Source organism: Sphaeramia orbicularis, chromosome 12 (genome assembly GCF_902148855.1).
Source record: "Sphaeramia orbicularis chromosome 12, fSphaOr1.1, whole genome shotgun sequence".
NCBI lineage: Eukaryota > Metazoa > Chordata > Actinopteri > Kurtiformes > Apogonidae > Sphaeramia > Sphaeramia orbicularis.
Window position 1 is genome coordinate 46,979,302 of NC_043968.1, and position 16,874 is coordinate 46,996,175.

Genomic DNA, 16,874 nt, shown 5'->3' on the forward strand with positions numbered 1-16,874 from the left:
AGGTCATCTTAGGACAAACATGGTGACAAAACTCCAGATTGGTCTGAACCTGTTTAAGTGAAGGAAGCAATGATAACAACATACTGTATTAACTGTAATGCTAGTGACAATGATAATAATTACACTGTTCTAGAATTTTTTTTTAGAAGTTACCTGTTTCAGAGATTAAATGTACTGAATCTTATATGCTTTAATAAGATGAATTGGAAAACAAGTGACTAAAGTGCTGGTGATGATATTTTCAATGAATGTGATAAAGTGATATTACACATATTGGTTTATGTACATTTATTAGTGCTGTCAAACAACTGAAAATTTTATTCAGATTAATCACAGGGTTGCTGTGGATTAATTTTTGATTAATCACGATTAAATATCTTTTATTTTTCATCTACATTAATCGCGTTTCATTTTGCATGAGCAAACATAATCAAGAAGGGAATATATATGCACTTAATGTGTTTATTAAACACCTTCAACAGTTTCATCCAAACAGCTTGAAACAACTGTTCCATCTTGTAATTTCTGTGCTCAGATTTCCCATCTGTCTTCCATCTTTATGGGTTGGTTCTGCTGCCTGTCACTGCCGGATCAACTATCCATTGATGCTAAATCTGCTTGGACAAACTGCCCCAAATACATTGGCAGAGACATTCAGAGTCATTCTGCCCTGCAGATGGATTAACTGAGTTAAAATTTTAATCAGATTAATCATGATGATGGATTAATCTGCGTTAATGCGTTAATTTTGACAGCCCTAACATTTATACAGCAAATTTATAAATCTTCCACTAGAAAGAACCTGAAAAGTGAATGTATTGTACTGTGCAGACAGTGTTTTGAAGTAGATCTGGTAGCTCTGAGACAAATATTCCGTTTGAGTAAAACGCATTCTCTCATTAATCCTCAGTATTTCACATTTTGACCCACGACTGTATCTTGGAAGCTGCAACCGACCAGTATTTTTTTTTTTAACTTAATTTTTCTTTATTAGTGACACAAACTTGACAAAGTTTCACTGCTTTTATTCAAGAGGCATTTTACTTGTAGACCAGTGGAATAAGTGATCTAATTAGAATTCTAATGATCTGTAAGGCTTCTTGTCATCCAGCAGGGGGAGCCACTACCCAGCACATTCCCATCATCAGCCACTGGTGCTCCAGCTCCACTGCCACCATGGAGACTGGTACAAACATTTTACAGCCAGTCACTGTAACATTTTATCACTACAACTGTACATTGTGCCTGTTGTTATAAATGCTCACTGTGTCTGTTGCAGAAAAAACGAACACAGCAGCAGGAGCAGATGAGTTTTCGTTTCAAAGAGAGGCTCAAGTCCCAGCAGGTAAAAGTGCAGCCTGGGTGCAAAGCTAGTGAATACTAATGATTTCCTGTATTTTGTTAAAGATGTACAATGTAAAGTTAGGACCCGAGAAGCATTGACAATTATTTTTGCAGCTGAGCCTCACTGCATGTGTATTTGAATGAGTTTTGGGGGAGGGGAGTTTCTATAAGAATTCCACACCATGATTTAGTAGTTTGCAGCAGTCAATTTGCTACTAAGTGTGCCTTTTAATACAGAAAAAAACATGTGTCAGGGCATCTTACACTCAGTTGTGACAGAGGAAGCATCACTGAGAACAGACAGAGTATGATGGAAGAGAAAATTTCCTCACTTTCAAAAGAATTTCTCCACTAACCTCTACTGTTCTGCTTCTGCTCAGTCAGTGTTGCCATTTCCTGAGAAACATGGCATAATTTGCTGTGCCACACCGTTGCACTTTGTTGATTGTAAATTTATAGATTGTATTGTTAATTATTAAGATTAACTGGCTGCATCTATGTCTCTACATTTGTTAACAGATGAGCTGCAGAATTGGTCACTCTGGTCTGCACTTTTTGGATCAGTCATGGCTTTGTAAATCTGACTGAATGTGTTTTGTAGACTTAATGCAGCCCCGTCTCACCACTACAGAACTTGAAATACATTGATTGTTGAATAGTCAGACAGTTGTAGAGGATCATCTGATACGTACATACATACATACATACATACATACATACATACATACATACATACAAATATCCTGCAGAACTGATGCGCTGTTGTGTCCTCGGGCTGCTGTTGTGCTTCTTAGCGTTAATGCATCGTGTCATCAGCCGTTGGTCGTTGGGTCCAGAGGCTAAGCTCAGAACTTCTCCTGCAGGGCTCGGCCCATGTGATGCAGCTGTAGCTCAATACCAGCTTTCAGCTTGAGTCACATGAAGATTGGGTGCTGAAAACAGAAACGCCTGGAGCTGCTGCAAACTGACCTGTCTGTTCACTGAGCACTTTGTCTACGGTTTATGAGTACGGTCACAGCAGACACCTAGAAACAACACCCTGGGAGTTCAGTTCTTTCACTTTTTTAATGAAAGGTATATTTCAATTAACAGTCATCAAACCTAAAACATCTGACTACAGATCCTTTACTGTTAAGTAGAGCAAGTCACATTCACATTGAGTAATCATTTTATTTCAGATAAGATTCATACACACTTTGTTTTTCAGTATTTGTTGTCAAATATTTACTCAAATCCATTATGCATCATGTCTTTTAAATTATTGAAAGGACAATAGATCAAACTGTCATGAGTTTATAAAATCATTTGAGATTACTTGAATAAAAATGTTATGGTAAAAGGGTTGAAATTAGAATTACAGGGTTGCACAAAGCAATAGGGTTGGGTAAAATATTACTTTTGATTGTAGATGATAACACAAATGTGTCAAATAAATACTCAGGACCACAGGAACATAAACAAGACCACAAACTGAAATTACTTAGTAGCAGGGTTGCAAGTATCAGGGTCGAAAAGTAATGCTAGTGTTAGTTTGTTTCAGGAGTAAAGGGTGGCTGTGGAATGTAATGTTATTGTTAATGTCAAGAACAGACTTAATTATATTAATAAATACAGGAAACTTTGAATTTGTTATATTAATGTTTTCTAATAATATGACAAAAAGGGTTGAGTTGGTTAGAGCAGTAGTCAAGGCTGAAAAGATTGGATAAATCTGAAAAACAGAGAAGAAGACTTATCTTCTGTCTACCCATGCTGTTAGCATGTGGCTTGATGTCTTTTTCTCTGTCATGTTACTGCATTTCCTCTTTCTTTACCATGATAAATAGGTTTTGGTAACAGGGTTACCGGCATGCTGTGGGACACAGTTTCAGTGCATCCATTACTATTATTTGAAATATGTTGATAATCAAATTTCAAGAATTGCAAGAGACACATATCAACAAAATCACACAAAAAAGTTAGGGTGGTCCAAAAAAAATTTTTTTTTAAGATTCTCTGGATTAGAACCCTGCATTTGGTTCCATATCTGGCCAAATTACTTCGGTCCAAATTTTATGCAAATTAGTTAATATTTAGAGGTTGCACAAGACACGTGAAGATTGCTCTATATACTATAACATAACTAGCCAAATGAATAAGGCATATTAGAATAATTTGTAATTTTATTCTCAAAATCAAACTGCAACTCGCATAAAAATGTTATTTAGAAAGTCCAGCAACCACTGTTGCTTTATTGAAATTACAAAAAATGTTCCTGCATTCTTTGACAACTTGGAGCAAGTACTGTTTGTGATCTTCATTTTTTGTTCAGCTACAGTTGAAGTCTTGAATAAGCTCCACCCCTCTTTCAGCAACATCACTGACAACTTTTCTGGAATGCACAATTTTAGCAGCCTTCTGAAAGTCTTCATCATCAGCCCAGTCTTCTGGAGGAATTCTGAAGAATGTTTGTGGCAGATCCAGTTTCAAAGAAACGCATGGTGCTGGTGGTGACAAAATCACTGATCTGCTTCCCTTCATCATCTGCTCGATTAAGGGCATCACAACGCTTTAGTGGAACCTCTGAACCTTCATCTTCCATAATGTTGTAAACCATCAGCTGCTTCTGCTCTTGTGTCACACTGGACCCGATGAATGCCAGGCCAACCAATTCTGCACTCAAGTACCAAAGATTTCGACGGCCTTACTTAATGCATATATTGCTAGATGAAGCACTCAAACCTTGGTTTTGATAGTACTGCTGCTTCTCTGAGCAGGTCAGCTCGGCTATGCTGAAAATGCAAAATTAGTCAATTTCCAGGAAACTTCCAGCAACTTGTGCAACCTCTAAAACATCTCCTTTTTCTTCCAAATTTGTTCCAAAATCATCTTTTGAATGCCAAAACCTAATGCAGGGTTCTAATTGAGGTTATCTGAAACTTTATTTTTTACCATGATTGTTGGACCACCCTAGAAAAAGTGTTTTTAAAATGTATTTTAATGGATTGACATGCAGGATTGTAATCAGGAAGGTAGGACAAGAAAAAATGCCATTTAATGGGTGCTTGAGATGTGTTTGGTGTTTTGAATAATATTTTGGACACATTCTCTAACAAACATATTCAGATTTTGTCTCAGGACAAGAGTAATTCATACAGCAATTGCACGTGTGAGTGTTTTGTGCAGGAATGATGTGAAATTTCATGGAGTGGACAGAAAATATCATCCGGCTCAAGAATGTCCCATAGAACATATAGAATCAAGTAGTAGAGCTTTTGAAAACAGATGCATTTTCACTTTTGCTGTTTTAGTTAGTTAGTGCTGTAGAATGGAATGCTTGTTCTCATCTGACTTTTCTGTCCTACTGATCTCCTCACTGAACATATATTCATGTTTTTATATTGTAACTGTGGGTTTTCATGCTTGAAGCACTGTAAGTGTGTTTCAAACTGTGCACTTTTGTTTTTGCTTTCAGTACTTGCAGCAGCTGCCTCTACCACATCCGCATTGTTTTTCTTTTTAAAGAGTTTTTTTTTTTATTTTTATCTGTAAATAAACACACATAAGACAGGACAAAAACAACAACAAGCTGGGATTAACAATAGATAGGTTCCCGCTAAATGTGAGTGGTGCATTATCGGAGCTAAATACAGAAAAAAAGTTGTTGTCATTATAGCAGAACTGCTGAAATTAATATACTCAAGGAATGGTTTCTATATTCTTTCAGTGGTATTGCATGAGACAGGTCAGAAAGTCCTGGGGTGGCTCAGGTGGTAGAGCGGGTCGTCCAATAACTGAAGGGTTGGCGGTTTGAATCCCACTCTGTCCTAGTCATGTGCCGTTGTGTCCTTGGGCAAGACACTTCACCCTCCTTGCCCCCAGTGCTGCTACTCCCACTGGTGTATGAATGCATATGAATGTTGGATGGTGGTTGGAGGGGCTGTTGGTGTGGAGTGGCAGCCATGCTTCTGTCAGCCTGCCCCAGGGCAGCTAGGGATACATATGGAGTTTACCACCACTACATATGTGTGTGTGTGTGTGTGTGAATGAATAATGGAGCCACTGTACGCACTTTGAGTATGCATTCATAAAAAAGCGCTTTATAAATCTAATCCAATAATAATAATAATAATAATAATAATAATAATAATAATAATAATAATGATGATGAAGAAAGTCCAGGAGTATGTGTTCCATTACTATTTTTGTCTGATATGTATTAGTTAAAGGGCCACTGACAAGACTCGGATGGAAAGAAACTGGGTCAAGTTCAAGCCCTATTTTCTGAAAATTTTATATTTACCTTAAGACATCATAGCAATATTTTTGTATTTTTATACAAAACCACAAATGGGTTAGTAAGATCACCAAAGTCCACACTGTTGCAAGGAGTCAATCTGTACATCACCAGGATGTATTGGTCCCATGCAAACAGAGCTGTAGAATAAGTTTTTTATGCACAGGTCTGATCAGACACATTTCATGTTCAACAGTCGCTGTCAGGGAAGCTGAGTAACTTATATGCATGTATTATACATATTTGAGTAGGTATTTATGAGCACTTTAACATGATGTATAACAAAATTTGGGAAGATAAAATTTTTTGGTGAAAAATGTCAAATTACTGCTCGGTAACACATGGACTTGAAATGGACATCAGTTTTTTAAGCTTCACGCAAACATTCAAAACATGAGTTTCGACAGAAATTGATATCAAGTAGGACAAAACCTTTTAGATATTATGTTCAACTATGCTGAAAATAAATTTTGAGTAAAATATTTAAAAGTCTCTGTTTTATTGACATGAGAATGTGGTAACATGTGGACAGGTTGCCATAGTAACACGTGGAAGACTCTTTACCATTGAATGCATCACTCAAAATGTATCAAAAGATCATTACTTTCTGAAAGTTTCACTCAAATATCTGAATTATAAGTAACTTGAAAATGAAAAATTGGTATTTTTGTGGCAACACGTGGACAGGGCCTTTTAAAGCAACTCACAAGTGTTCAAACTCAAAAATATTAATAATATTTACAAAATAATGAAAATCTAATACTTGAAACTTAACAATCATCTACATAATCAACAGACAGAATACATTTTCCAATTTTTTAGATATGATTTATAGTGTCAAATTCGAGCTATGGTGTAAAAAATACAATCGATAAAATCGGTTGTAAATTTTTTTCTACAAGTGGTATTTCAAAAAGGATAACAATTCCATAAAAATAGTGGTCTTTAGCTAAAAAATAATCCCGCTTGAAAAATGATGTGTGCAAATTTACTTTTTCATGCTGACATTCACTTTCGCTTGATCAGAGCCATATGTTACTGAGTCTTAGGACTGAAGCACAGCCAAGTCAAAACCAACATACTTTAAGGGTTAAAAAACAAGCTCAGTATCTTTAAAAAGTACAGCTTCATCCTCAGAGCTATAGTGACTTGAAGTTACTTGAGGTTTCATGCTTTCTCCAGACTGAGAAATGAAAGCGTGGTTTGAAAATCAACATTGTCCGTTGACAAGGTCAGAATTATTTCTAAATCGTCAATTCATGAAACCCGCCTCAAGCCTCAGAGGGACTTTCTGTGGAGATGCCTGAACTGAGATGAGTTAGTAGACTATTTATTCAACTGAGAAACAAACTGAGGATCAGAGAGTTTTTGTTGGTTTCAGTTCAAAAGTAATATTAACATAATTTCTGGTTCATAAGATAAGAAAATCAGAATTCATTTTAATGGCCAAGTACCACTGTGTGACATATTAAAGAAAAACCATGATGTTACTCAATCAATTAATCAACCTTTATTTTTGTACACAGCACATTACAACAACCTAAGTTGGCCAATGTGCTTCACAGTATTAACAAAATAAAATATCTGTGCATAAGTACAATAAAAGCAAGGCAATAAAACACAAGTACTATCATGTTCCAAAAGCCGTTTTAAATAAATGAGCTTCGTTTGTTTGGCTTTGAATAGAGTCAGGTCATTGTCAGTGATGATATGTAACTCCGAGGGCACAGTGTTCAAGATGGTGCTGCTGTGTATGGTCCACCATCTTCATCTGTTGAGTTTCAATTAATTACTGTTTATTTATTAGGCTATTTGGTAGGGATGATGCAAATTAATGAACACCTGTGTTGAACAACATCAACTGTAAATATGCCGGATTTGAACAAAAATGCTGATTTGCATCCATAGAGTCCCTAGGAAGGTAATAAAAAACATCACAATTAAAACAAACAGAACAATAAAGGAATGACACAATAAAAGTACAGTATATTAAAAATACCAGATATTAGAAGATTAGAAGTTAAATTAATTAAAGTTTATGCTGTTTGTCATTCCCAACGTGTCATCTGTCAGAGGACTCACTGAATGGTTTGATGAGTAGAAAAATGAGAATCATGCTCTCTTGGCGTCTCTTTTTTTTTAAGCAATATTTTACACAACGCTCTCAATTCCCATCATCAAACCAGTAAAAGAGAGGAAATGTTATGTTAGAATGGGGTTTATTCATTTATCATTCACTGCAGAGTCGCTGTAGATACACAGTGATGCTGTTCTGGAGGCACATCATGGACCAAAAGCCACCAGTGAACCTAAAAGATCCTCCACACTAGAAAACCAGCCAAAGTCAGACAGATGAAACCATATGAATCTATCATTTGTCTACAGTCTGTACTGTTGTTATCACTGATCTCTACAAACCAAGCCAGAAATCGTGGCATAATTATTGACTCAGACCTGAATTTTAACAACCATTTAAAAGCTGTTACTAAGTCTGCCTATCACCACCTGAAGAACATCGCTAGAATCAAGGGTTTTCTGCCCAAACAAGACACAGAGAAACTTGTTCATGCATTTATTTTCAGTAGGTTAGATTATTGTAATGGTGTCTTCACAGGTCTAAACAAAAAATCAATCAGGCAGCTGCAGCTGATCCAGAATGCAGCTGCCAGAATCTTGACTAATACCAAGAAACTGGACCACATCACAAAGGTCTTCAAATCACTACATTGGCTTCCTGTGAGTCAAAAGACAGAGTTCCAAATCTTACTCCTGGTCTACAAAGCACTGAATGGCCTTGGACCCAAATACATCCTAGACTTTTTAGTTCCCTATGAAGCATCCAGACCCCTGAGGTCATCAGACACAGGTTTACTGTGTGTTCCCGAAATCAGAACCAAACAAAGTGAAGCAGCATTCAGTTCTTCTGCTCCTCAGCTGTGGAACAAACTTCCTGAACACCTGAGGTCTGCTCAAACTGTCAACTCATTTCAGGCCTGAAAACATTGTTTACTGCAGCTTTCCCTTAAACTCTGAAATGTCTTTTAAATGAACTTTAAAATCCCATTTTATTGCTGATGATTTTAATGTCTATTTTTATTTTAATGTTTTTATATTTTAACTTTCTCTCATCTTAAATGTATTTTTTCCTGTGATGCTTTTATGTTTTATGTAAAGCACTTTGAATTGTCCTGTACATGAAATGTGCTATACAAATAAACTTGCCTTGCCTTATTTTTGTCTTTTCAGTCTGTGTTTTCAGCGGGCGGCAGTGACATCTGTTTCTTCTGTAAGCAGCGGGTTTATGTGATGGAGCGTTGGAGCGCTGAGGGCCTGTTCTTCCATCGCAGCTGTTTTCTGTGTGAATATTGCGGCTGCACACTGCGACTCACCGACTACACCTATGACATCCACAGTGGTGAGTTCACTGACAGGAGCAAATATAGTAGAAATGAATGATGATACAAACCTCTGTATATGGTCATTGAAAGAGGAGGAGGTGGACTATAACCTTTATAATTGTGTTTCCTTTAGTGTAAGATCACTTCTATGTCAATTTTATGTTACTGTTATTCTTCATTAGACTACAACTTCTTCTCATTTTTTCTGTCTTATAGCAGTTAGCATCCAATATTATGGGGTACTACTGTCACTTATTAGATGTGAGTGTGGAACTTCAAAACTAGATGTCAGTAAATGTCATATGCAGAAGCTTTAAAGCTGTCAAGTGAAAAAAGAAAAAAAACTTTCTGGTAAAAACATTGTACAATCAGCAGAAATCAGGGAATTTTTAAGATGTTACAAAGCCCTTCCTCTACACACTAACCCTTTAATGTTCTCCCTTAGGGAAAAAGCATAGAAAATTGTTTTCTGTGGTTTTTTTTTTTTTTTTTTTTTGCTTGGGGCAGTGTTGACTATAGCTCATATCTCTCATGTTAACCATTTAGATGCAGCTGATTTCCTTCAAACTGTGGCATTTTTGAGAAGTTTCATTCAGTGTAACTTGATCCATCCTCTGTGTACAGGGGTGGAACATGCTATATTGTTCTGCAATACGTTATTGTTTTATAACTGTCTGTACAGGTTTTTGTGTGTGTGTGTGTGTGTGTGTGTGTGTGTATATATATATATATATATATATATATTTTATTTTATTTTATTTTTATTTTATTTATTTTTTTACCCCACACCCCAAAGGGGAGGCAAGGGGTATTGTTTTTGGTTCAGTTTGTTTGTTTCTTTGTTTGTTAACACTCTATCAGCAAAACTATTAGTTGAATTCATACCAAATTGGGTTTATAGATTGCCAGTGACCTAGAATAGATCTGATTAATTATCATCAGTCACCATTTTAATAACACTTTGATAGTTAACTTCTATCAAAATGTGATAATGTCAGTGACAGTGACGTGACCACCTATCAGATCATAAATATCTGTCTAATTTCACACTGATCACTGATCTGTGGCCTCAGATGGTATCTGCCATGTGACCTGTGTGTTGATTTTAACCACATGAACATTACTGCTGGCTTGTTAGTGCCACTGGCCTTTTAAACATTTCTGTGGCTTTTTATCTGACTATCTATCGAGTATCTATGTTCCTTTTCAAACAAAGTGGCCACTGTGTTTCGGATGCAGGACAAACTCAGCCTTTTCTGTATCTTATCAAACTGTGCAGCCAATCAGAGCAGAGGTGAAGAATGACCAGATTTGAAGCTGAGGTGTCAAACAGTTTGCATATTGGTATAAATATACCAGAGATAGAGTTAAATGTGTGAGACAAACAGAGCTGCTACTTGTTCAGGTTGTCCATACATGGTTCGACTCTTTACAAACAGTTTTCCTTCTTGTTGTGTTTCAGGGAGGTTTTTCTGTCCACAGCACTTTAACTTGAGGCTGAATGCTCCAACTGCAAGGACGAGACCACCACTGTCTGACAGATCTGCATCACAACACAGAGTAAGATCCTACAAAAACCATATCTACTGAACATGATAAAGTTGGAAACTGCTGATGTAAAACTTTTAATGTAATTATGGATTTTTTCATGGTGTTACAATAAGTAGAATAAGAAGCAGAAACAAGAACTTTACATCAGAACAGTTGCATTCAGTTGAGTCACAATTAAAGTTAGTTTTTTGACTGAATTTGTGCTGAAACTTGAGGGTAAAAAGATCTGTGCTTGGCTGAACCACTGAGGATTAAACATTAAACCAGATTAAATCATAGTTTGACATGACTGTAAACTGAATCTTTTTTTTGTTTGTGATCCGTGATTAACTGTAAACTTAGACTTCAGGAGGTTTAACTTTTAAAATGGTTGATTGTTTTATCAATAAACTGTGAAAAATAATGAAGATACTTGGATAAAGTTAAGGCCCAGAATCCACCAAATTGATTTTGACAGTGTAGCAACAAAAATTTCCAGTCAGGTCTGTTTTTATTTGCTGTGCTGTTTTTTTCCTGTTTTATATTGTTATTATTTGTCCAAATTGCTCCATTAATTCAATTAACATGATGAAGAATAAGGAAGTAGAGCTCCTCTGCTGAGCCATCATACAAGACTAAATTAGTGTTGGAGCTAAGTAGCAAACAGTAGGATGTTTACGTGCACTATTTCAACATTTGCATTAAGCAAACTGACAGGCAGTACATATATGTGTGTAAGTGTAAGACCTTCAACCAGTAAGCCACCTCCATTTTCATCAAAGCCTAATTTATACAAATGTACATGGATCTACTAAACAGAGATTAGTTGTGCAGCGGTTTTCTGCTTGATTTTAAATTGACATTTACTCATGAACATATTTTTTTTAAATATATATTTTTGCTAAACTTTGATTACATCTGGTCTTCTTTTAAATTAAGTCCTGTTGCCATTTCATTCCTGACATTAACTCAGTTGAGATTAAAATTACTTGGTTAAAATGAGGATTTTCAAGATGAGATATGTTTACAGATTGTGGGTCAGAGTTTGGTTTTAACTGCAGCTGAAAATATATACAGCCTGGCCAAAAAAACCGAAACAAACAAAAACACTCTACCACACTCTCATCTTGCTGGACCACCTTTAACTCTGAATACAGAACATATTCGTTGTGGCTTTTGCAATGTCACAATATATGTCTTTACATTTATTTCTGTCTACAGCTGCATTGATTTTTTTTTCAACTCTTTATTTATGAAAGTTTTTTTTTTAACAGATACAAAAACAAAAAAACAGAACAAACAGGTCGTGAACTCCAGGGGTTACAAAGATCGTATTGTTTGGACGAACAACAGAATTTTGACACTTAATGGTTTACAAATTTGTCTCACAGGTTATATAAACATGCCATTTTTCCCAATGTTCTTCACCCAATTCTTTCTGCAGTTGTATTGTGTAGGTCATCTGTTCTAGTAAATGGAGAAGTTTTACAATATTGGTAAAGACAGTCATCGGTAGACCTTCCCTCTTTAGGTGCATTGATTTTTGTCCCAGATGTTGTATTGATGATGGAAGAGTTGGAACACTGTATACAGTCTTCTCCTTCACATCCCAAATACTGTATTTTCATTGGGGTTCAGGTCTGGACTCTGTGGAGGTCAATCAATGTGTGAAAATGATGTCTGATGGTCCCTGAACCGCTCTGACAGTTTGAGCCTAATGAATCCTAGCATTGTCCAGTTTTTATGCTTTCTGATGGTTGTTTAAGAAATCAGAAGCTACTCACTGCAACAGTAAGGGCTCAAGAACATGTCGCAGTTGAAACATGAATTACTGCAGTGATTATCCTATCTTACTTTTTTTTTTTTTTTGGTACTTCATGCTGTGTGTTATTAAAGTATTAATTTGGTGCCATTATTTGTCACTTTTAGAATGGGTCAGCTTTCTGATATTTCAGGTGTGTCTTTGTTTGGTCCAACTTGTGTATTAAGATTGAACTTAATCTGATGTTAATCCAGAGTTCAGCAGTAATGAACAAGACATGTTCTGTTCTTTAAGGGTTCTCTGGTTCCGTCAGTGTCCTCGGCCGACTCTCTGATCTCAGGGGTAGCAGAGCGTCGTCGCTCCTCAGGTGAGTTTACTTAACCTGCCTTGTCCTTCCAGCTCTTCATACCAGCCCACACTGTACTTGGTCCTTACACTGGAATCAATGTGGCTTTAGAGTGTGTGTGTTTTTGTGTGTGTTTGTGTGTGTGTGCGTGTGTGTGTGTGTGTTTGCAGTGGCTTCTCTGATGGAGGTTAAGAAGCAGCCAGCGATGCCTGAGAGGATCGAGCTGGAAAACCGCCGCTGCTCAACAAAACCTGAGACAGAGCTGGAGGAGCTGGAGGAGGTCTCTGAGGAGACACAAACAGAGTTCAACCTGAGGGTGGAGGACAAGCAAGTAAACCAGACCAGGTCCAGGTTGAAGTCAGGGTGAGGAGATAGATAGATAGATAGATAGATAGATAGATAGATAGATAGATAGATAGATAGATAGATAGATAGATAGATAGATAGATAGATAGATAGATAGATAGATAGATAGATAGATAGATAGATAGATAGATAGATAGATAGATCAGTGTGTATGTATGTATTTAATATGAAATTATTATCAGTTGTCATGTTATTATTTCTATTATTTTATTTTATATTATTTTATTGGAAACAGCATTGGGATGTGTCATGGTTTACCAATTTGTGCAAAACTCAGTTATGTCTCATCAGCTATCACATTAGCATTGTAGTGATAGAATATTTTTCAGTGTAAAAGCAGCTAATGAAGAAAAACAAAACAAAAAAAAAGGTTCTCAATTCCCATCTTTAATTACACCTGTTATTTCTTTGCCCCCTGTTGATAGTCTCTAAAATACAAGTGTAAACAGAAATTTTATTAATAGCCCCTTTAAAACTGTGTTATACAATATTTTTATGTATCAAGTATACATACAATATACAATATCAAAATGAAACCTTTAATTTATTTGCAATTCATGTATATTGTAAAAGTCAAGTGGTCTCTGTGTGTGTGCATGCGTGTGTGTGCATGTTTGGGGATTCACACAAGATCCGGAGAGAGCTGACTGCTGCAGTTTGGCATACTTATGTATTTTTGGTCAAGGAACAGACTAGCAAAAACGGCAAGTTGATAGGACAAATATTTTGGGAGCTATTTTGGGGCGGCTATGGCTCAGATGATAGAGCGGGTTGTCCAATAACCGAAAGGTTGGCGGTTGGGTTCAAATCCCGCTCTAGTCAGTCTCCTAGTCAGTCTGTTGTGTCCTTGGGCAAGACACTTCACCCTCCTTGCCTCCAGTGCCACTCACACTGGTGTATGAATGTGTATGACTGTTTGGTGGTGGTTGGAGGAGCCGTAGGCGCACATTGGCAGCCACGCTTCTGTCAGTCTGCCCCAGGGCAGCTGTGGCTACAGATGTAGTTTACCACCACCAGAGGGACAATGTGAGAGCGAATGAATAATGACCAAAAAAGCACTATATAAATCTAATCCATTATATTAGTAATTTTGGAATACAATAGCTTTACAATCACGTTGATGTGGCCAGAACGGATTGGTTTTGACTGTTGGACAAATGTGGTACAGCATGCATGAATACACAGCATAAAAAACTACCCATGGATCCCCACAGGTCAACGCAGTAGTTATGTTATAATTTTGACATAGTATGTGTAGTATTTGGATTACAGATAACTTTTAAATTTTTGGCATCAGTACATATATCTGTTGACTCTTCTCTGAAATAGTTTTTCTCTTTATTTTTCAGTTCTGATTCTGAGATGGAGGAGGAGGGTGGAGGACATAGTGCATCATCAGAGGAGTTCCGAGCTTCATGGAAGGAGGTGCTGCAGTTTCGAGATAGTCTGAGAAACAAAGAGGACGAGGAGGAGGAGGGAGAGGAGGAAGAGGAAGGGGAGGTGGATGAAGATGAAGAAGAAGGATGCAGTGAGGTGGAATCCAGTGACGGTAAGAGTCATTTTGTCAAGAGTCATTGACCTGAACAAGGAGATTTGAGTCTCCATTAGGACAAAACTTAACATTCTGACTTTTTAAGGCTTCAGGCTAGGGTTTAGGGTTTAGTTTAGAATAATACTTGCTTAGAGTCATATTTAGGTCATTTTTAGGTATTCAGTTGTGATGGTTGAGGTTGCATTAAACAACTGAATGCATTATATTAATCAGTGTCTTCGGTGGAAGAGTGAAACAAACATGAGGGGCCCTACAAGACATAAGTCATTCCTACTCTCTCACATACATATGTTCTGACTCACACACAAACACACACGCACGCACGCACGCACACACACACACACACACACACACACACACACACACATTCTCACTCTCACATACATATATTCTCAAGTCAAGTATTATAATGTAAAAGAATAAATGTGTGTGAGAGTGACAATATATTTGTGTGTGTGGGATAATGAGAAAACGTGTGTGTGTGTGTGTGTGTGTGTATGTGTGTGTGTGTGTGTGTGTGTGTGTGTGTGTGTGTGTGTGTGAATACGTGTATGTGAGAGAGTGAGAATGAATTATGTATTGTACGGCTGCTCATAGATTGTTTTCATTCTATTAGTTCAAATAAAATAAGGCTGTTGAAAGTGTAACTAGGTTTTGCTGTGACAAATCAGAATCAGTTGCTTCCCCTCTTAAGACAGAAGCTTGTTGTAATGCATACTTAAATGTAAAATCATATTCAAATGAAGTCAACACAAAGGAACTATATTTATACTTAAATCTTAACCTTTCATCATCGAATAGAGATTCTCTCTTCTGAACTACAGGTGACCAGTGTAACCATTAAATCTGACTGCCAGCTCGGAAAACATATCTCTTATCTACAATATCAGGAATAAAAACAGGCCTGTATGCTGAAGATCCACTGGAATCACAAACACCAAATCATTTGATGATCTATTAGTTTAACTTATCAACCGTTGTCTTTTACATTTTATTTAATAAATATAAGCGTTTGAACCAAGCTAATTTGCACATTACACATGAAGGTACTTCCACATTGGCTTAGACTTAGGTTTGTTGTTTGTCTCTGGTAACTCTACTGCTGAACACTGATCATAGATCAGCCACCACAGGAAGTAAACTAAATACAGCTGGGTAAGCTGATTTTTGATTTTTTTAAAGACCAACTCATTAATGATGACCAGTGAAACACAGGATTATTCCATATTTTGTTTGTCTTTTATTTTGTGTATTTGTTTTTCTCCTTCCCTCTTAAATTCTGTCATCCTGAAGAGGAGGAGTTCAGTCATCGTCGTCTTCAATCTCAGACCATCCCATCATCTGGGGGATTTGACCTCACATCTGAACAGACTGACTGCACTGTTGACACTCATCTACAACCTTGTATCACTTTTTCGACACCTTCAACGCAGCGCAGTTTGCCGTACATGACTCCACCCCTCACCAACACACCTTCTACTGCCTCTTTCATCACTACACATAACTCCACCCCTTCCACCTGCTCACCCAGCACAGAGGAGATTGCAAAACCATACCTGGCTCCACCCACACAGCTTGGACCAGTTGTTGTAATGGAGACAGCAGCATCACTAAGGTCAGTGGGAGGAGCCAGAGGCTCCTTCGAGGACATCTGTCCCGAAATACCACCACAGAAGCCCCTCCTCCAACAGGAGAAAATGGAGTCAGAGCAAGAAGATCTGGAGAAGATGAGAAGACACAGAAGAGCCCACAGCCTCCACCCTCTGCAGGGTGTGGGCGAAGCCCTCCTCCTCCAGCTGAAGGGTGTGAGTGAGGCTCCTCCCCCAGGACAGGTGGAGGTGGAAGGGGGCGTGACTCGAGCCTTGTGGACATCAGTGTTCTCTGGAAACAGGAGGGAGAGGAAAAAAAGTAGAAGAGGCAGGCTTTCACTTCCTGGTGCAGAGAGAGAGAAGAAAAGAACAGTCGAACACAGAAGAGCAACAGGTGAATATTTAACCTAAAACTGTATTATGGCACATAATAATATAATTTATTAAACATTTATTAGTTTTGTTGTGACACTTCTAAAGTGATAATTCTGTTTCCTGTTGGTTCAGAGTCAAGGGGACATCTCAGTCTGACTGAAGAATCTGATCTAGAGTCGTCCACTCTGCTGCAGAGATGTTCCCTCACACCCAGGAAAAACGTAAGAATCAAATACACTGATGTGGTCTGAAAATAAGTCAGAGATTTAAAAAAAAAATTAACAAATAAAAAAAAAACACATTTGAATGTCTGCAGCTACAAAGAGGCTGTTAATT

The 16,874-nt window shown here is 37.3% G+C and overlaps 1 protein-coding gene across 1 annotated transcript in view; it reads left to right on the forward strand.

The window, feature by feature from the left end:
• mical3b (microtubule associated monooxygenase, calponin and LIM domain containing 3b) overlaps window positions 1-16,874 on the forward strand; it is a 35,267-nt gene that overhangs the window by 13,877 nt on the left and 4,516 nt on the right. Inside the window, exons 17-25 of the mRNA XM_030149760.1 lie at window positions 1,112-1,186; window positions 1,280-1,345; window positions 8,867-9,035; window positions 10,481-10,578; window positions 12,605-12,677; window positions 12,827-13,001; window positions 14,372-14,571; window positions 15,868-16,557; window positions 16,671-16,759. Coding sequence (XP_030005620.1) covers window positions 1,112-1,186; window positions 1,280-1,345; window positions 8,867-9,035; window positions 10,481-10,578; window positions 12,605-12,677; window positions 12,827-13,001; window positions 14,372-14,571; window positions 15,868-16,557; window positions 16,671-16,759 — 1,635 coding nt within the window. The remainder of the gene's footprint in view (window positions 1-1,111; window positions 1,187-1,279; window positions 1,346-8,866; window positions 9,036-10,480; window positions 10,579-12,604; window positions 12,678-12,826; window positions 13,002-14,371; window positions 14,572-15,867; window positions 16,558-16,670; window positions 16,760-16,874) is intronic.